Source organism: Anabrus simplex, chromosome 4 (assembly GCF_040414725.1).
Source record: "Anabrus simplex isolate iqAnaSimp1 chromosome 4, ASM4041472v1, whole genome shotgun sequence".
Taxonomy (NCBI): Eukaryota; Metazoa; Arthropoda; class Insecta; order Orthoptera; family Tettigoniidae; genus Anabrus; species Anabrus simplex.
The window spans coordinates 100,232,750-100,255,545 of record NC_090268.1 but is presented as its reverse complement, the minus strand read 5'-3'; the positions used below and the strand labels follow the sequence as shown (position 1 = coordinate 100,255,545).

Genomic DNA, 22,796 nt, shown 5'->3' with positions numbered 1-22,796 from the left:
ATAACACTCTGAGCTACATTAGGTCGACCTTCCTAATACCCTGTGCTATCCATTTGGACTTATTGTTGTATGCTTCACTTGCTTATTCGTGTAAGCACCCATTTAGTTGTTTATTTCTTTGTTTATTTATACTAGTTTTACTACTTGCTTTATGTCGCACCCACACAGACAGGTGTTACGGCGACGATATTAAGAGGCAAGGGCTAGGAGCGGGAAGAAAGAGACCGTTTTCTTAATTAAGGTACAGCACCAGCATTTGCCTGGTGTGTAAATGGGAAACCACGGAAAACCATCTTCAGGGCTACCGACAGTGGCGTTCGAACCTACCATCCCCCGAATGGACCCATTTCTGAGCATTGACGTAAATGGAGTGAAATTTATATTTTCTCTTCCAACTCTTTGAACATCAAATGCTTTTATTCACATAATTGGCTGTGTACTCCCAATTATTTTCATGCAAAGGAGAATTGTTGTATATGCGGAGGGAGTTGAGGGATATGAAAGAAGCTTTGATAAAATATATTTTCAGTTCCAAGCCTCGTATTCTATTCAATCTAATTAAATTCTTATTTGAAGTTCTCTCCATACAGGAAATTAAATTTCTCCGTCAGATGGATTCATTCAAAAGCCCTCATGGAACTATGGGAGTACTCGCAGTATAATACTCCGAGTGGTTATAGGAAATATTATTCACGTTGTTTCGCACGAAATATGAGAGTTAATTACAAAGGTGGTAAGACATAATCAGGTTACGTCACCGAACGTCACCAAAATTACGAAACTACACTGTCGAATAATAAACTACCGTATCTTCCTAAGCTCTCCCTAGGGCAGATCCCTGTGTTCCCCTTCTCCTATATCGCAGCTTGATTTGATTCAAAATTGATTATGGGAGTATATTTTAACATAACGGAAGTAAAATACATCTGCGCAAGTTGGACAGAATACAATATGGCTGTGTCAGAACTTGCACTGGAGCTAGGGCTTCGAACCCAGCAAGCGCGCTGTCACTAGAGTGCGCCGAACCTCCTCTCGCTGGTCATCGACAGTATTTAGAAGGCAATTTTGTGTTAGCCAGAATGTACAACAATGATCCACCAATCTGTAGCAGTCTGGCTGATTTAGAAACCGATATGGGGGAGCACGGAAACCCAAAATGGATGAAAAATCTCTGTCTTCTGAACAGTCTTCAGTTTCTACAACCCATACTTCCATCGTCAACACCCCACAAGCCTTGCCTGCATTTGAGATTCCGTACTCGTGCTTATTGTTTCCCATTCATACAACAGACTTAATTTCCTCTAACCAGAGTTCAGTCTTACTTTGTAGAATATACTCAAAGCCAGTGGGCCAGTGCTCTTCAGATCTTCACTGATGGCTGAAAAATACCCTCACCTCCTAAGTGGGACGCGCTTTTTACTGTCCCGCAACTCAGAAATCTCGTTTATTTACTTTACCAAATGACTGGACTGTCACTATTTCTGAAGCTCTAGCATACAGGTTAAGTGTTAAACCTACAGAGGTTCTTACAATTACTGACTCTCTCGGCGTTTTGAAGACTCTACGGTCACCTACTGCATACAAACTAACGGTTCATCAAACCCAAATCATTCAGAGATTTCGACAACTTACACGTCTCAACATTGAGGCGCACTTTCGTTGGATACCTAGCCATAAAGGTACCCAACACAAGGAATATCTTGAGCGGCTTACTAGAGCAGCAACGCATTTGGGCCAACGCCTAGAATCACCAGTGCCAATTCGAGGCTGTACGCCACGTATCAAGCAGCGTTCCCGAACGCAAATTGAAGAAGAGTGGAATACCTTCGTCACTCACCTTGATTCTCCAAATGGAATGCTTGTCGCCGATACGTCACGTCTCTTCTTCGCGTGAAGTTCAGTCACGGCAGTTTTGAAAATCATCTCTGCCGGATATGAATCCTAAACTCGCCCTACTGTTCGTGTGATCGTCAAGCAATCGATGACCTCAACCACATTTACTTCTCGTGCCATCTTTATAATGTACAGTCCGGCTCCGTGGCTAAATGGTTAGCGTGCTGGTCTTTGGTCACAGGGGTCCCGGGTTCGATTCCCGGCAGGGCCGGGAATTCTAACCATGGCCGGTTAATTTCGTTGGCACGGGGGCTGGTTGTATGTGTCGTCTTCATCATAATTTCATCCTCATCACGACGCGCAGGTTGCCTACGGGAGTCAAATCAAAAGACCTGCATCTGACGAGCCGAACTTGTCCTCGATTCGATAAAATAGGAGACTGAAAATTGCAACTTAATCTGATCTACACGTTTACACAACTTACATATTCTCCCTTGCATTTACATGGCTGAGAGTATACAAGCAATTCTGTATTAAATGCATGTACTATCCATGGTGCATGTTGTAAAAATTACAGACCGAGCATTTGGGCTATGTTTGCGGATAGTGTGGCTGTAATCCTGCATTCTGGAGTTGATGAGTTCGAACCACATTGTTGGCACGTCTGAAAATTATTTTCCATTGCTTCCCTCTTTGGGTGATGATAAGAAATGCCATTGTGTAACTGAAGGCTTTGGTCACCACTTTTCTAGTCGTACCTCTTCCCTCTCTCAATGTCGTCATAGATCGATATGAGTTAGTGTGACCCTACTCACATCAGCCCGTGCGATAGAGGTAGCGTGCCTATCACTTACTCAGAGGCCCCGGTTTAAATTCAACACCATACTATCACCGTCGTCGTCGTCGTCATCATCATCATCCGGTGGCATTTGAAGTTGTTCAAATACGTCAGCTTCGTGTCAGTAGATTTACTGGCACGGAAAATAACTCCTGCTGGACGAAATTCCGGCACATCGGCGTCTCCGAAAACTGGAAAAGTAGTTAGTGTGCCGCAAAACAATTATTATTATTATTATTATTATTATTATTATTATTATTATTATTATTATTAATAATTATAAAATAACAGTCAGTCTAATAATTATTGTTAAAACCTGAGTATGGGCTATAATTATGAGACCTTGGTACACTTCATTTCCACGAAAGCAGCACATCAGTAAACACCTTCCATTTCAGAAATATTTGTGGTCCAAATTTTAGCTGATTGACTCTATAGGGTTACTTTAAAATAACTGTTCATTATGTCCATATCAGCTGGGATCCCTGTAACATAGAATCACAAACACGAAAATAATGCCAATAACAACAACAGTAATAAATACAATTAATTATTGTTACACACTTGATTTGTAATACGTATTCTAATTTCACTGTTCTTCAGAAGTGAGGCCATTTCTCCGTATATTCGTACATTTTCTGTTGATAATAAGAGTTTGGCACTTGGCTGTGGAGTTCCAAGCTGCACGAGAACTTTGATAAAGTCTTGACTTTGGTGTTAAGTCTCCCATTATTCCAGAAAGGTGTGGTTTACACCCCCAGTATTTGTAACACTACACCAGGGCTTCTCAAACGCTCAAAATCTCACGCGTACATATCGAGGCGCAGAGACTCCGTGCACTGTGCATCGTTCCGACTCGACTCAACTCGGCTTGGCTCGGATGGTGTAGTGCGCTGAGAGCGACGAAGCGTTCGGTGATAGACGGCTTGTTTATCAGTGAAATAGATAAGCGCAAGACAACAACATAATAATGGAGCAACCTGTTTCAAAGAAAGCAAAGACTTCCCAAAGTCCATTTCAATCGAACTGGGAACTTTCGTATTTCTTTGTCAGTCATGACGATAAAGCCAAATGCTTAATCCGTGGGACAATAATTATGTGAGAAGTTAATCAAAAAGATCTGTTTTCCAATACAAAGGCTTTGCTCAAATTCTACGAGAATTTTTCGAAGGAAGATTTTCCTAAGCTGCATCGAGAAGCAGCTAAGAGTATTTCTATATTTGGTTCGACAAGCATATGTGAAAGGTATTTTTTCCTGCTTTGACTTGTACAAAAACTAAATTGCGTGAGAGTAGGCCTATTTCTAATTGTAATTTAAAGAAGGCTCTCAAATTGCTGTCAGCCGGTCCCTTGTTGCAGGCATAACTGGTATCATTGCAAAGATAAAGGAAAAGAAGAACTAGAGAAGATAAATTGTCTGCTCAAACCAAATTGAAAGAAGAGTGTTTTAACACCGGTAACGTTGTCCCATACAACAGTGTCACCACTCACGGCACATACACATTTCGCAGTGAGGGGAGGCTCAGTGGGGAAGGTGCCAAATATCCTGTAGTTTGCTTATAATCCCAGTACCGGTTTCGCTTTAGCGATCCTCACCTGGGCTGTTTAGGAAAATAGATTTAAGAATAATAAAAAAATATGTTGTAGGGTGATAATAATAATAATATTAATAATAATAATAATAATAATAGTGGGTGTATTGAAATATTTAATTTCGTATGATGGGTTAAATAAATTGAGTATTATTTGGCGTGCGAATTTGAGTTATCGTGCCTGACTGGTGGGAATAGTTCCTGGTAATATTTGTTTCAAGGACAGGTGGCTGTCTCGGCGGTCACCCATCCGGGTACTAGCCATGCCCAATGTCGCTTCACTGTTGAGTTTGTGGAGAAGGCGAAGACAGGCCGAACGGGTGAGACAGGTGTAGGGGAAATGGAGTGGGGGTTTGTACTCTGGTCAACCTAGTGAAGTTGTCTCCTGCACCTTGCGCCCGTGCACTGCACTCTGAAAGGCACTGCACTACGCAGACAATCGGTTGTGGCGATAGCACCTGTCTTGTTCAGGTATGCCGGAAATGACCCGTGATTAAACCTCATGCGTATGATGGTAGTAATCCATCACCTGGCGCATCGGAATTCTTTATGCCGTGGTTGTCTCTGTACATAGGGTCTCTCCTATAAACCCTGACCGTCCAGCGGCGTTTTTACTCTCCGAGACCTAAGCATCTGTAGGGGAGACGCGCGCATAGTTCTTGACCTTGCAAAGAGCGTGCACGTGTTCTACATAGCATCAGCAGTCTGAATCTTATCTGTTAATATGGTGAGGCAATTATCATTACAAGACCGTATTTCCGTATATAAAAGTTAGTTGAAGTACGAGTCGGCTCGACGTGTACGCCATACATTTATTCAGTAATTTCGTGATGAAGTGCCACCTTCATGAGCACAGAGTCATGTAATTGTAAATACATTTGAAACTACTGGGTCAGTTCTCAATAAAAGCATGCACGCACACGAACAGTTTTAACAGAGGAAAAGCTACACGACATTGATGCAAATCTTGAACGGCCATCGAATAAATCACTCACAAAATTAGCACAAGTAAAGGTTTCGGTTTCTTCTGCACACAGACCTGCAAAACTGTTACACATCAAACCGTACAGTTTTACACGAGCGTATTGTTTAAAGCCTGCTGATCCAGCCACAAGAATGAGATATAATAGTTTTATTACAGCCAAATGGCCATGTAAGTAAGTACATTAATTTTAACATTTCCAAGCCACATAGGTCTCATTCTTCTGAACTTAATCAATGATTTCCCTCTATTAGGACATGTTAAGACGTGGTATCTATCACATTCACGATCGCACAATTTACACATGCATCCGAATTCAGTTTCATGAAATGTTTTGGTTTTGCAAAGCTTAAAGTGAAAACCATGAACAGCCAATCTAATTACAATATGTCTTAATTCGTAGTTCGCTTCCATCCATCCCCGCGTTGTCATAGCATCCGTTGCATAGAAATCTAACCAAATGTCTTCTCTTTTCTGCTTCAGTTCCGTAAGTAGTTCATCGTAATTTGTCGTGGATGGTAGTGATATCTTGAAGCGTAGCTCTTCGATCAGGAAAGATTCCCTCGTCAGAACATACACAAGTCGAGATAGTGTATACTTCGAAAGCCCCAGAGCTCTCTTTAAGTATGCGGCTTTGACTTTCTCTATTCGTCGTAGACTATTAATGTTTAGGTAGTTGTAGACCATAGGTGATTATAGGCACAACTTTAATATTGAAGAGCTGTATCGCTGCTTTAACTGACATCTTACGTAAATCTTTGATTTCGTTCACTGCTTTAAGTGCCAAGATTGTCCTATTCTCTATGTGTTTTGTGAAAACATCACCTCTGGTTTGGAATATGACTCCCAGATATTTGAAGTGACTAACCCTTGTTAGTTCTTTACCATTGTAATGGACTCTGTCAGTCACTGCTGGTCGTCCCTCTTTTCTGAAAATCATGTAGACAGTATTTTGGTCATTTATGCTGAGATCAATATTTCATGTGCCCATGCTGCCAGAAGATCAAAAGACTCTTTCAGGTCCTCCAGCTGTTCTGCAGCAAGAACCATATCATCTGCATATAAATACAACAAGAATGAGATATTGTGAGTGGTATCTTGCATCACTGAATGATCGTTTATTGACCCACAGCTTGTGTTCTTTTCGGATGAGGGCTGGTTTCATCTTAATGGTGTGTCAACAGTCATGACCCTCGCTATTGGTGTGCTGAAAATCCTAATGGTGTTTATGAAGTCCCTCATTATGAAGGGTGACACTTCCAGCATCTTTTATAAGGTAATATTTCATATAAGATTGTATACACGCGCAACGTAACTTGGTCTGAGGCAGCGGTTGTAGCGCAGAGTACACATACCGTGCGCTCGGTCACGAGCGACCCTGTATAGGCTGAATTCAGGCTTATTGTCTGGCGTTATCTTACAAGGCTGCATTTCACCAACATTGCCTATTGTGATTTCACAAAGCTGCCCATATGGTGAATATCTGGCACTTAATTTTAGAATAGAAGTCTGTGCAGGGAAGGCGCATCGTAAGTTACGGTCCACTTAAATGCATGATTGTTTCCATCTGTTTCTATGTCCTTCATACGTAAAGGGATATGTTGAATTAACTACCTGTGTCCTGGATTCTGGATATGAAATTAATATAAATTTAGAGCCATTCCTCCTAATATAGTATAAGGAATTATAAGTGTACAATATTCTGTTTATCGCGAACCCACAAACTATAATTTCTCTTCTGAGGATAGCCACATACAGTGCTGTGTTTAACGATTTCCTAAATGTGTACTTCTCTTTTGTTTCAGAGAACATCCCAAGATCTGCGGCTGGCAAATTTACTGAAGGGACGTAGTCTAACCCCGTTGAAAGTAAGTACGTACACAACTAAAAGCCCCAGAGGCTCTGAACTTTGGAGCGTGGGTTGGCGACCACGGGGCCCTTAGCTGAGTCTTGGCATTGCTTCCACTTATTTGTGCCAGGCTCCTCACCTTTATCTATCCTATCCGACCTCCCTTGGTCAACTCTTGTTCTTTTCCGACCCCGACTGTATTACGTATGGAGGCCTAGGGTGTCTTTCATTTTCATGCCCTTCGTGGCCCTTGTCTTCCTTTCGCCGATACCTTCATTTTTCGAAGTGTCAGACCCCTTCCATTTTTTGTCTCTGATTATATATAGAGGATGGTTGCCCAGTTGTACCTCCTCTTAAAACAATAATCACCACCACACAACTGAAAACCATATAATGTTAGGCAGTGCTTACAGTATTCTACACATTGTCAGCATAGAGTTTACAAGGAGTATGTGGGAAGTGAAATATGACTTACACTATATCTTCAAATGTACTAGTGGATATATTGAAAGAGTCGATGAATTACTTGGGGGAAATGAAAATGAAAACCCACAGTATTTTTCTAGTCACTCGACCGAATCAGGAATGGAATGAATTAAGCCCCCATCTAGCGGCGAGGATAAGAACTGTGCCGGCTACTGAAGCCTGGCGCAATCCTCTGGGGCAATGATTTATGACTGACAGATGAAATTAAATTATATTGGAGTATGTTGCTGGAATGAAAGATTAACGGAAGAAACCGGAGTACCCGGAGAGAAACCTGTCCCGCCTCCGCTTTTTCCAGCACAAATCTCACATGGAGTGACGGGGATTTGAACCATGGAACCCAGCGGTGAGAGGCCGGCGCGCTGCCGCCTGGGCCACGGAGCTTTTCTTGTGGGAAATTCGAGAGACTGACTTTAGCGGTCAGTGTATGAGATGAATATTAGACGTCATCAGCATATTTATTCTGGAAAGAAGGAAACCCTTGTGATTTAAGTGATCTTTGGTGTAATGATTATAGGCCAGGAACCCTCCAATTGTACGTGGAACAGAGCTATGGGAACATGAATTTTCACTTCGAACACCTCACATGCTTTGACCGGGATTTAAATATTGATATATCACCATTAATACAAAAACAATGTCACTCGGTCTTCACGTTCCCTATATTAAAAGGCTAGGTTTCCGAACTCATTCGTTATTAAACTAATGACCAGTCTTTTATTATATCCGATGATGTTCCCTCAGTATCCATAGAATTATTTTGCCGTTTGGACCAACTATGTAACTACTTCCAGGTATCAAAAGAAAACAAGTATTGAAAGTCTTAATTCACACTGAAAGAGATAAAGCACTGGATCTCTTTCATTTAAATGCATATGAATATTTCTTCTGTAATGTAAAAATGACCCCGAGTAATATATCATATGTCCACAGGATCGTATAAAAGGTCGTACCGTATTTACGCGAATAATCCCTGCACCCTAATTTTAGGAAGTTTCATTTTAAAGAAATGATCCCGGGTAATATATCATATTTCCACCGGATCGTATGAAAGGTCATATGTGTAAAAAGTACTGGGAATGCTAGAAGATATAGGGTACCCAACCGATCAGTATTTCACAGTTCTATCTCATTTCAAATTGCAAGATAATAACTATGAAAATGTACTCCTAGAGAAGCATATCAAATACTATGCATAGAAACATAAGATTAAGGACATTGTACTTTGTGCACATTTCCCTATGACGTAGTGGAACACACTGATGTAAGAAACATGCGATTCTTGTTCCGAATCCCAGTCTGACGTTTGAGGATTTGTAGAGAAACATGATTAAAAATTTGCTTTAATTGGGGCCTATATCTCCTTATGTTTGAGAGAGATGTCTGAGTAAAAATGTTTTTAAGTTTCCTGGAGAGAACGCATTGGAGATTCTTCACGGACAGTTCGCCCGTTCAGGATTGGAAGTCGCTAATGATGATACAACAGAACTTCCTTCAAATCCAGTTGTGTAAGATGTGAGCAGACCGTCTGTTTCCATTAAGTCCGAGATGTAGCTTTTCTACTCTCTCTTTGCGAAACTTCCTCCACTGTAATCATTATTATCTTTCTTCATGACGTAGTCGAATCACCATCGTCACGAAGCCTGGATGCTCTCGGCATAATGTGTACTGTTTCGTTTGTCATCCTGTTTCCTATCACTCGGCTGCCACCTCGCAGAATTGTCGTTCCTATGACTTCTAGCACCTATCCTTCAGATAGTGTAGTGACAGGTGTAGCAGTTTAAGCGGCCTAGAGTGCAAAATGATTTGCAAGAAGTGGGGAAAGGAGCTGCTGGGGTTAGGTAAGATCAGGTGATCGCCAGAAATAGACAGGGAAAATAGAGTTATTGGATAATGAATCATACAAGAAACCCAACAGAGTATGCGTGTATGTAAGCATGTATGAATTGTGCCCTCCATACTGGGTGCAGTATGTATGTATGTATGCATGTATTTATATCCAGTCCGCGTCTCGTTTCTCTACGGGGTCGGTTATGAAGTGAGATGTAGGTATCTCCGTAGCGAATTTTTACGGCCGAATTCCCTTCCTGACGTCACCAGAGGAGTTAATGAGTTGAAATGAATGGCTTGATATATGATAGTAGGAAGGGAGAGGGTGAATCCCGGTGCCAGCACATAGACGACTACTGTCGAATAGGACTAAGGGGTCTGCTGAAGGCTTTACGTCCCAATCCGTCAGAGCAATCACCATCAACAGCGTCATAAGCCCTCACTCCATATGAGCACTCTGGAGAGATTTGGAATTAAATCCAGGCTTTTGGCCCACAAGTTAGTGATTAGAAATTGCATACCACCACCTCTCCTACTCTGCCGGCTAACATTCTGATGGTACACGTTTTTCCGAGCAATGCGCAACGGTACTAGAACCGGGTAACAACGGTTTCAGGCCAGATCATGGGCACCAGGCGGGATACAAGAAACTTAATAGTAACTATCAATTTTTAAATGGGGCAATAGCCATCATGTACCTATATACGAGTAGGTTCCATTAGATACACTTTTATACAGGAGATATCCCAGCCTACACATTTTAAGTTAAGAAAATTATTAAACGGATGAGACAATAAAGGAATAAACCAGCAACAAAGAGAAACCAGTACGGGGTTAATGAACAGCTCCAGTAAACAATTTAATTCCAACCTACCTTTTCCAAAATGGATTGTAGATACAACGATATCAGCAAATTTTGTGCCAAAACAAACTATATCGCATGCCCTAGGAGTCCATTTGGTTTCACCGACCTGGTAGATCCCAAAATAAATTAGAAGCGTAGGTCAGTGGACAGCTTGAGCAGGTCGCAAGGTGTATTACTCGAGGAGGGGAGGTAATTATAAGACACAGATCGTCTTATGGCGACGATGGGACAAAACAGGGCTTGGACTGAAAATGAAACGACCGTAGCCTAAATTTAGGTAAAGCCCCAGCTTTCACCTGGTATGAAAATGGAAAACCACGGAAAATCATCTTCAGTGGAGAACAGATAGCGACGCTGAGCGTATGGAGCCAGACACAAGTAAGTGGAGGTAATGCTAGACTCAGTCAGGGGATCCGTGGTCACCAACCCATGCTCCCAAGTTGGCAGCCTCTGGTTGTTACCGTTTTAGCTTCCTCTTACGACAAGCAGGTGATACTGCGTTTGATTTACCGCCCCCACCCACAGAGGGCAGGGAGGAACAATCACTGCTACAGGTTGTCTCCGAAGGAACAGTATAAACTGTATGTTCCACTATAATCTTAATTTTGATGATAAACTGGATGCTTCCAGTGTGGAACAAACATGATGTTGACCGACATTGTTATATGCCTTCATAATATAAAGAAATAATACCGCTGCGTTATCATTTTCTTGTTTTACTTTCTGCAATACTGAACTAATCGTTGAAGTATTAACATATGCTCCAGGAAGCCTGCTAAAAACTCTTTGATTTGGAATAGGGATTAGTACAAAAACGTTTTATCCGTAGGAATAGACAACAGCGCGCCCATACTTTCACAGAGAAATAAATAAATAAATAAATAAATAAATAAATAAATAAATAAATAAATAAATAAATAAATAAATAAATAAATAAATAAATAAATAAATAAATAAATAAATAAATAAATAAGACAGAGGACCTTAGCTAAGAGTTAAGACGAGCCCCGTGGTCCCTAGTAGGCTAGAACGAACCAAAAATAAAAATAAATAAATATATCTGTATATCGGTAGGGCCTATACAAAATAAGAGTTTTGTCCGTAAGTTGCTCAGAATTTCTAAGAAAGAATGCTATTTCTGTATCAGTCGTGTCCACAGTAACAAGGAAATTCACTTTTTAATTTTCCTTCATTTCTGTCTGTCTTTGTGTGTCTGTATGTACGGGCATCACGAGAAAACGGCTGAAGATAATTTAATAAAAATTGGCATGTAAAGCCGAGGAATGATGCACTACAATACAGGCTATAAATAATTGTATTCACGCTGAGTGAAATGGTAGTTTAGGGGATTGCCTAAAATTTAATACACCGGGCGAGTTGGCCGTGCGGTTAGGGGTGCGCAGCTGTGAGCTCGCATCCGGAAGATAGTGGGTTCGTATCCCACTGTTGGCAGCCCTGAAGATAGTTTTCCGTGGTTTCCCCCATTTTCATACCAGGCAAATGCTAGGACTGTACTTTAATTAAGGCCACGGACGCTTCCTTCTCACTCCTAGCCCTTTCTTATCGCATCATCGCCGTAGGACCTATATGTGACGGCGTGACGTAAAACAACTTGCAAACAAAAGTAAGGTGAGCCTGTCAGTAGGATTATAGTCCGTTCAGGTAATACCAACGAGCCCGACCGCCTGCTGCGAGAAAAGAATAAATACTTGTAAATATCCAGTAATTACTAAGTGTGGCCATTCAGTGGTTGAATAGAATTTTTTTTGTGTGTGTGTGTGTGTGTGTGTGTGTGTGTGTGCGCGCGCGCATTTTTGGTCATCCTGAAATATATTAGAGCAATAAAACAGACGGTGATTTATTCGTAACAACATGTTTCACCAGATTAAAAAGCAAAATATTCATATTGTTGCATTTGATCCAAACAACACCTCTCTGGTAGCTCATTAAATAGTTTAAATTGCACTGAATAAAAACACATGTTTATTTGACACTATAGATCACTTAAAACTAACAAATGCATTGAGTCAGCACGCGTGCCTAGTCGAGCTCCATTTACACTCTTCCTCCCGTCATGCCACTCTCTCCCACTCCGAGTCCTTGACCAGTGCTGCCACTGTCCCACATGTCGTCTGGTCAAATAAATAGAGCTAAGCAACCAAAGATGCCGCCCACCTAATTTGGACTACAAATTACAAATGGATGAACAAATTGACACAGAATTGCAAGTCACCAAAACGAAAGAAAAAAAAAGGAAAACAATCGCACTGCATAGTTCAGTCATCTGATGCTGTAGTATAACAAAAGATACGTGGACATATGAGTCAATAGCAGATAAAACACACAACTGCACGTCCACGGATAATGGGTGCCTCATGGGCCAGTAGGTGGGAAACAGGCATATCTTGGTCACTGTTCGTTGGTAGGTTCCCTTGGCAGTGCGCACAGGTACCACACGAACATGACCGTCAGCTCCAGGATGAACCTTCTCTATGATGCCACATAAGGAGTGGAAGATTGTTTTTGATAAGGACAAGTGTTCCTGTCTGGACGTTGGTCTTGGGATTGTGCCATTTGGTTCGCTGCTGTAATTGAGAGAGATAGTCACATGACCATCGCTTCCATATTTGCTGTCGACACCGCTGAACTAGCTGTCATCTGGATACATATGAAATTGAAGTAGTAAGACAGTCTGGTTCAGGGAAGGATGAGAGTGATTCACCAATCAAAAAACGTCCAGGAGTGAGGAAGGAAAATTCATCAGGATTGTTGGGTAAGGGGGTTATTGGTCGGGAGTTTAAGCACGCTTCAATCTGAGTTAAAAGGGTGTACATTTATTCAAAGGTGAGAAGTGTGTCTCCGGCGAACCTCTTGAGGTGATTCTTCACTGACTTGATTCCTGCTTCCCAAAGACCTCCAAAATGGGGAGCATGAGGTGGAATGAAGTGCCAGTCAATACCTTCGTTGGACACAAACTCCTTAACAGCAGACTGATGACTGCGAGACCTCATCAGGAGCTGCAATTCCTTCAGCTTTCTCATTGCTCCAACGAAGCAGGTTCCGTTATCACTAAAGATCTTGCTGCATCGTCCACGTCGTGAGATGAACCTCCGTAGAGCTGCAATGAATGCCTCAGTAGATAGACTGCTAACAAGCAGGTGATGAACAGCTTTCGTGGCCATACACACGAAAAGGGCAATGTAACATTTGGTTCGTGTCCTGCTCCTAGGGGTGCCATGCTTGATATACAAGGGACCTCCATAGTGAACTCCACAGTTGGAAAATGGTTTACTGGAGTTAATATTTGCTGGGGGTAGCTGACCCATGAGTTGGTTTGCCGTAGTTGCCTTTAACTTGAAACAAGTGAGACAGTTGTGAATGACGTGTCTAACGATAGATTTTCCATGTGAACCAGAATCTCTGACATAAAGAAGCTAACACCAACTGACTTCCGGCGTGTAAAAGCCTATGATGTTCATGCAGGATGGTGAGTTTGGTGATATGGTGTTTGGGATGCAATATGAAGGGATGTTTGTGGTCGTAGGGGGCTGAAGAGTTTTCAAGTCTATCGCCCACCCTAATCAAATTGGCGCTGTCAAGAAAAGAATGGAGCGCCATAAGCTTGCTTTCAGATGGGATCGTCTTCCCCTGTTGCAGGTTATGTAGTTCTTGCGCAAAGGTAGAACGTTGCGACATGCCAACGACAACCTTCAAGGAATCACGTAACTCAGCCGTGGTCAATGGCCCATGACGCCTCTCAGTAACATTACTTAGAAATTTTGAAGAAATCTAAACAAATAGGCTGTCACTTGCTGCAGTCTAGACCAACTGGAAAAGCGTCTAAGGTAGTTGTCCAGGTCATGGTTAACTGTCACGAGGCACATAGCTAGCGCTCGCTCTTCTGGTATGTTAGAGATGGTTTCCTTTAAGACTGGCCAAGTTGATGGATGATTCTGAAGCCAACTAGGTCCCGCCCACCATAGCAGCATTGTCTCAAGTTCCTGTGGTTCAAGTCCTCTTGAAATACAGTCTGCGGGATTGTCTTGTGAGGGAATATGTTTCCAGTCCTCTACTCTTGACAAGTCTTGTATTTCTGACACCCTTTTAGCCACAAAAGTCTTCCAAGAATTGGGTGAATCTGCTATCCAAGCTAGAACTATCGTAGAGTCCGTCCTGTAATATCGAGCATCAATTCTCATGTTGATAGCAACAAACACCTTATCCATCAATCGGCTCAATAGTACAGCACCACATAGCTCCAGCCGAGATAACGAGAGAGGTGCCACTCTCGACTTAGTAGTCAACAGGGAGACGGTAACATCACCATTGTTACTAATGCACCGCAGGAAAATAAAGGCGCCATACGCTTTTTCCGATGCGTCCGAGAAACCATGTAGCTCCAGGCGCACCATTGCTCCGTTACATGTGACTCTCCTTGGTATGACGATGTTGCTCAGTGCAGATAGGTGTTTATGGGTGTTTATCCATGAAATTTCAATTTGGTTGGGGAGGGACTCGTCCCAGTCTGCTTGTTGTTGCCAAAGTGTTTGGATGAAGAGTTTGCATCGTACAATAACTGGACCAAATAGTTCCAGAGGATCAAATATGGCTGCTACAGTAGCCAGAATGGTGCCTTTAGTCCACTGTGGAGGAGCATCCTTAGTTGATATAACTCCGAACTTGAATATATCTTCAACAGGATGCCAGAGAATACCAAGTGTTTTCACTACATCTCCAAAATTTAAATTACAAGGGACCTGATTGTCTTGCAATTCTAAAGGAATGGATGCCAATATGTCAGGGGGATTAACACGCCATTTCCTAAGTCTAAATCCTGCTGTGTTTAGAAGGGAAGTCAGTTCCGCCTGTAACTGATAGGCATCTTGGATGGAGTTCGTTCCAGTCAGCAGGTCATTAACATAGAAATCACGTGTCACAACCTCACAGGCTCGTGGAAATCTTCGTTGCTCTTCCCTTGCCAACTGAATCAGACATCTAGTTGCTAAGAAAGGAGCTGCTGCTGTTCCATAGGTCACCGTTGTAAGCCAATAGGTCTTAAGCGGTTGATGGGGTGAACTGCGCCATACAATTCTCTGTAAATCGCGGTTTTCAGGATGGACGTTGATCTGGCGATACATTATCACGATATCTGCAGTTATGACATACTTGTGGGTACGAAACCGAAGGACAATGGCGAACAGATCTTGTTGCACTGTGGGTCCGACCATCATGATGTCATTAAGAGATACTGACGTTGTAGTTTTAGGCGACGCATCAAAGACTACACTAACCTTCGTCGTAGTGCTACCTTTCTTTACAACAGCATGATGAGGCAAGTAGTAGGATCCTTGACTTTGAATAGGGGCTTCGATTTCCTCCATGTGTTCCAGTTGGTGATATTCTTGCATGAAGTTAGTATATTCCTCCTTCAGTGCAAGCTGTCTTCCCAGTCTTCTCTCCAAGTAATGGAAACGTTTCTTAGCAGTGTCCAGTGAGTCTCCTAGGTTGCTCCGATTGGAACGAAGGGGCAGTTTAACCACGAAACGTCCCGTTTCTTCTCGAATGGTGTGCCTCTGAAAGTGTTCTTCACATTCCCTTTCTTCCTTTGTAAGTGGATTGGTCCTCACTTCTTCTTGTGCCCAGAAGCACTCTACCTGTGCGTGCAGCATGTCACCCTTTAAAAATAAAGCCTTAGTTGTAGCACTTCGATGCTGCACAGCGTGGTTGGGTATACAGCCAGGAACTACCCAGCCAAGAGTAATGTTTTGAAGAGTGGGATAGCCTTCCCTTGTGCGCTTCCCGGGTAGTAAGATATCATAGAACACACTTGCTCCCAGGAGAAGATCAATATCGTGTGGTTGGTTAAACCGTGAGTCTGCTAATACTATGTCCGCAGGCAAGTTCCTGTCATCACAGTTAATTCTAGTATTAGGAAGTTGACCAGTTATTTGTCCTAACACAGAGCAAACAGTGGATTTCCCATAATCACTAACTCTAGAAAAGAGGGAAACTTGGCACATATGTGAAGATTCCTCTGTTTTCATATTGCTGATGCCACTGATTGGCGTGGAATGGTGACTTAGTTTGAGTCCTAGTCGGTTCGCAAGGCCATGCGACATGAAATTCATCTGAGAACCGCTGTCCCTAATATGAACCACAGCAGTTGATAGGAGAACTTCGTGTTGTTGAAATGCTCCTTTCAAAGAGCAATATGACTGCTGTTGTGGGTGATAGCCTGTCGAATTTGATGACCTCTGGTTGTCTTGCTGATAATGTAGCAGGGTGTGATGCCTTTGGTTACACATTCTACAACTGCCTGAAGTGCAGCTGCTTGCAATGTGGTCACCTTTCAAATAATTGAGACAGAGCCTTTGGTTTCTAATTAACTTGATACGGTCATTAACAGACATATCCTTAAATTTAGAGCACCGATAGAGAAAATGAGAAGCACCACAAAGTTCACATGATGTGGGAATGGAGGTGTATGAACTGGTGGAAGGCTTGGAAGATCCGCTGACCTTGCCTATTTCTTGCTTCTCTGCTCCGGTCTTATGGGAGGAGACGATTTCTAGTGTCTGGCAGTTATTTTCAAGAAAGAGGATTAAGTCTTGTAAACTTGGGCATTTGTCCCCTGAGGTCGAGTTCTCCCACTGTTTACGTAGACTTAGGCTTATCCGTTGGAGTACTAAATGTGATAGGATGACCTCATGCAAGGGGGTCTTAATTTTCTAGGCTCCTATTGCATTGAGATTGCTACAATTGCTACACAGTTGATTTATGACCACTCGTAGGTCTTAACAACTGGAAGTGATAGAAGCTCTTTGACGTGAAGATCTAAGATGAGCCTTGAGTTATGATAACGATTACATATTAAGTCCCATGCTACTTTGAAGTTTTCTTGCGTTACTGGAAGGTTTTCAATTAATTTATGAGCTTCATCTGATACACATGACAGCAAGTAATAACAGCGTTGTATGTCAGTCAGAGAATCGTTACTCATGATTAGCGACTCAAAGGTGTCATGAAAGTGCATGAATTCTGCGATAGAACCGTTAAATTTAGGCAAAGAAATAGTAGGTAATTTCAGTAAGTGGCCATTGGTTGTGGTTGAACTGTCTATAGGAGAGGAATGTAAGGCAGTGTTAGTTAACAAAAGAGTTTGAATTTTTGACTGAATGTCTAAACAAATTTCTTCAAATGCTTCCCTATCAGAATTGTTACTAATGTCGCCGTCATTTAATTCGCGTTGACTCTGAACATCGTTGTATTCTTCGATACTTTTTTTGTAAAAGATCCTGCCTCACTTTGATATCATTTAAATTTTCTCCTTGAAGGTTACCGATAAAGTTTCCTAAGCGAGTAACTCGAGATTTCACAACAGCCCTTTTCTTCGTCAGTGTGCGCTTTAGATTTTCTTCCATTGTGGGAAGGACAAGCAAGGAATAACAAGGAATGACATTGAACCAGACTGCACTCATCCTTCGAGGACGCGATGATGCTGCTCCTGGAGGCTGACTCGTGAGTTGAAATCCCCGTTGGCTCCACTGCTCCTTGTTCTGGCGGTGTACCGTCACTGTTGGCTCCACTGGCGGAAAGTGTGGTGGCAGCCCTGTTGTATGATGACGCGGCTTAACTTGCTCTTCAACATGGCGCTTCCCGCTGGAATCCACCAGTTTTCTTCTTGCACCCTAACACTGGTATGAACTGCTTTGATGCGTATGATTTCACATTGAAAATGGTTCTGACACTATAACTTCCTAACTTGTTCGCATCGCGCACGACGGAAACGTAATTATTTCCTTGACGTTCTAAGCATGGACTGACCTCGTGGTTCAAGCGTGCTGTTACAGCAGAGCTCGGTTTAATAATGCACAATGAAAATCGCATAAGTCACACTGAAATGGATTCGGCCCACCTGTACTCCCACGAGGAGGAATATTTAATGAAACAATGATGCCGATGCGGTGAAGTGAAACATGCTACGCTAAGGTACCGTATCAATTTGAACATTAGGCCTACGGTTCGTACACTGCGAATCCGGCCAGGAGGACCAAAAAATGTTGCATTTGATCCAAACAATACCTCTCTGGTAGCTCATTAAATAGTTTAAATTGCACTGAATAAAAACACATGTTTATTTGACACTATAGATCACTTAAAAGTAACAAATGCATCAAGTCAGCACGCGTGCCTAGTCGAGCTCCATTTACACTCTTCCTCCCGTCATGCCACTCTCTCCCGCTCCGAGTCCTTGACCAGTGCTGCCACTGTCCCACATCTCGTCTGGTGAAATAAATAGAGCTAAGCAACAAAACACATATATTTTACAAAGTAGAAAATTAATTGTATCTCTACCCCTTAGTTCCCTTTGTAATATTTCATACTAATTTACTAACAACTAACAGGGTGTGGGGTAATAAGCTTACTTTTGACAACATACCGTATAAGTTCTGGGAAAAGGAGATTGGCGTTCGGTTTCCCCATTAATTTTGAGGTGAAGATATTTTACTGTCATTGAAATAAAACTATGAATTCGTTTGATAGAACAAAATATATTCTTTAAATAATATATAAAAAATAGTGAGTCTTGTTGCGATAAAACAGATGAGAATATGAAATTATGACATTGCAACTGAAAGAAACTAGGCATGCATTTGAATTCTTCTTGACCGGACATTTAACAATTTATACGAAATATTTCCCTCACTGATTCACTTGACTGTACCTTCAACACTTTGAGTGTAATTACGACGTATTCCTTTGATCTGGTGTTTACTGTAGATGTGTCACGACTAACTTGGTGATACATCCTTTTGACTGCTTCTTCTCCATATCATCTGACTTCTTTGTAAGTCAATATAGTATTACCTCATGGCAGGTGGTATCCCTCTCTGACTCCATGGTAAGCCCTTGCGTCCGTGTCTTCAACTAAGTGACTGACCAACTTTGGCCTCACTCTCTCAATGACCAATAATTAATGGCTCACTGAGTCTTCTCCATCTCTCGTTCACACTCGTTGACTGACCGACTGAGGCCTCTTCATCTCGTAGACTTCTTCACTGTTCAGCTTCCGTTTAACTAATGACTGAGGCTACAATATGCATCCACCTTATATAGACGTTGATTGACACAGCTACGTCATCTCCAGAAATAACAATGACATACTCCCACAACGCCTCAAAGTTGCATGTAATGGTGAAATCCCCTGGGGCGCCTGAATCTCTGAGCGCATTGCTAAAAGCTCACGATGACGTAGCCATGACGTAGCAATGACTTGGCAGAATCGCCAGCAGTATAGCACAATATAACAACGTCACATCCACATCTGATACATCGAAACTCTCACTCTACAGGTATTTAATGATAATCTACATATACGTATATATGCATACACTCAATTACAAATACGCAAGTGACAAGCATTGCATAATGGAATTGAATAATAATTATAACAAAATAATAGTAATCTCACAGATAAAATAATAATAATAATACGGACATAATAATAATAATAATGATAAGAATATCACAGATGCAATAATAATAAAATACAGATATTATACAGACATTATCTTGTAACGGGATTTGAACTGTTACGCCTTATCTTGATTCAGCGTCGGGAATGATTTTACGGCCGATTGCCCCTTCCTGACGCCAACCTCAACCGAGGAGCGAATGAAGATGAAATTAATGATGGAGAATGAAAGTGGGTAAGGAACTGAAAGGAACTGACTGTGGTCTAATGAATAGGAACTGTCCCGACATTTCCCCGGGAAGTAAAAATGGTTGATGATGATGATGATGATGCTTGTTGTTTAAAGGGGCCTAAAATCTAAGGTCATCGACCCCAAGTAAAATGGAAAACAGAATACCATTCTCAGGACAGTAGTAGATGGTTTCGAAAGTAGGGAAGTAATTGAAAAATGCTATTTATTTTACCGTTAAAGGTATACCAACTTCTCCAAACAAAATTTACCGTCAAAAGAGATCTCAAATTTCAAGTTTACAGCTTTTTCGATTTAATAAAATGTGTTTAAAATTATTTTTAGAAATATATTTTCAAATTCCTCCGTTTAATAAAAACAGTAGTTTTAAATTTATTTTCATTTTTCCTTCCATTTAATTTGTTTAGAGAGGATGTTACCTAGTTGTACTTCCTCTTAAAACAACAATCACCACCACCACCGCCACACGTATTGTTTTCTTCCATTGATTGGCGAGCTACAATCGATAAATTCTTGGTAAGCATAGTCATAAATTCTTACTAATTTGACGTGTCATTGACGGTGTCAATTCTCTTTTAAATAATTGGCGGTCTTCTTAATAGACAAATGCTACTTAGAATTATCTATACGAAGTGTGAACAAATTGCAGTTGTGTTCTGATTTCAATTATGTAGAACAATAATATAAAATAAGAGTTTTGTCTGTAGATTGCTCAGAAGTCAGACTTTAAAAAGGATGTTATGTATGTATCGGCCGTGTCCACAGTAACGGGGAAATGCACTTTTTCATTTTACGTAATGTCTGTCTGTCTGTCTCTATGTACACGCATATCGAGAAAACGGCTCAAGAGAATTTGATGAAAATAGGTATGCAAAGTCGGGGAAAAGGTCGCTACAATTTAGCTCATAAATAATTTCATTCACGCTGAGAGAAATGGTAGTTTCAGGCAAGGTCTAAAGTTTAATTTTCAAATATTTATGTTATTAGTGGTCCTATCTTAATTAAAATTGGTATGCGTAGTCGGGAAATAAGTCGCTATAATCTAGGCAATAAATTATTTTATTTTGTGCTGAGTGAAATGGTAGTTTAGGGGAAGGCCTACAATTTAATTCACAGATATTTATGTTGTTAGTGGTCTTATCGATAAATACTACATAACTATAGTTATATAGTATTAAATTTCCGATCATTTATGTTTTATGCATTTTACCGTACCGCCTGTGATAACAGAGATATTCATGAATTTTGATTTTTGTTGCTTAAGTGCGTATCAGTGCCGAGTCACGAGAAAATGGGTGAACAGAATTTAATGAAAATCGGTATGTAAAGTCTACGCTATAAATACTTTTATAAAACGCGCTAATATCACAGAGTCGAAAGAAAACTAAATATGAAGGCTTACAATATATAAAGCTCATAAAATTGATCAACAATAACATTGTATTGACCATTGCTTGTTGTGCTTTGTGTCTTCTGTTGCCACTCATCTCCGATGAATGGGATTACTGCTGCGTACCGATTTTTAAAAAAATTGCTTTACGTTGCATTGACACAGGTAGGTCTTAGGCGACGATGGGAAAGGAAACGACTAAGAATGGGAAGGAAGCGGCCGCGACCTTAATTAAGGTACAGCCCCAGCATTTGCCTGGTGTGAAAGTTGGAAACCACGGAAAACCATCTTCAGGGCTGCTGACAGTGAGGTTCGAACCCACTATCTCCCGGATGCAAGCTCACAGCTACGTGCCCCTAACCGCACGACCAACTCGCCCGGTTGTACCGAGTATAACAGCCTGCCTGAATATTGGCGGGAAGTAGCTGGGGAGTTAGAAAACTTTCTTCTTTAGCATGCCATTCCTCTGGTTCGTAAATTTCCTGATAGTACTAGTACGTAACACACTGGTTCATCATAGCATTGGAGCTATTCAATCCCTAACCTGTAGCACCGATTGGAATGAGCAGTGTGCATCCTTAGGCCTAAATGAATAATGGCAGAGTGTTCACGGCTATCTGCGGCCTGGTCATTCCAGCACTGGGACTTTGGACTGTTGGATCGGCACCGTAGTACTGTTTGTTAAATGTGTGCGGTTTTTCATTTGATCGAGAATTTTATATGATAACATTGCTTTTAATCGCTACATTCCTACTGACGTTTTTGTAATTACCACAAAGACAGTCTTTCTGAGAATTCCGTAGCGATGCACGGGTACATCAGCTAGTAGAACAATAATAGGTATCGTTAACAGTGACCACGTTCTACGGACTGCGTCTACAAAAACTTGTAACTTGTTATAGAAAGTGCTACGGCAATATCAGCGATTATAGTAGGGCCCACGAGAGTTGAAGTCTGACAGGTGAGCGGCGAAAGCTGTAACTACGAAGTATGCTGCGTTGTCATAGTTACCTCAATTCGCGGTCTACCACCTTTCAGACAGGCTGAGTGTTTAATAAAACATGTAGGCCTAGGCCTAATGCAATTCATTTACCCTTGACCGGTTCCTAAGCATTTAAGACAGAACACGACATTATCGATATATATAAAAGATTTCATAATCACTAACAAAAACATCAGTTTCTGACAATAACCTCAACAAATGCACATGTTAATTACAGTATAGAACAACACAACCCACATTGATAAATTTTATTATTTAACGCCGATTGTTAACGGTACCTGTACAATTCGGGAATAAACTACGGTATAATAAACACAATAGGAAGTCGGTACTTCATCGAGAAAAGAAATCAGTCAGAATATGAATGACAGTGATGGAATTAAGGAGACATTCGGACTTTCCC

The 22,796-nt window shown here is 41.4% G+C and overlaps 1 protein-coding gene across 5 annotated transcripts in view; it reads left to right on the top strand.

Moving 5' to 3' along the window:
* Positions 1 to 22,796, top strand: part of LOC136871659 (high affinity cAMP-specific and IBMX-insensitive 3',5'-cyclic phosphodiesterase 8) — a 1,461,726-nt gene that overhangs the window by 1,154,269 nt on the left and 284,661 nt on the right. For all 5 annotated transcript variants that reach the window (XM_068227181.1, XM_068227177.1, XM_068227179.1 and 2 more), the window contains one exon: positions 7,051 to 7,113. In XM_068227181.1, the coding sequence (XP_068083282.1) occupies positions 7,051 to 7,113 (63 nt within the window). The remainder of the gene's footprint in view (positions 1 to 7,050; positions 7,114 to 22,796) is intronic.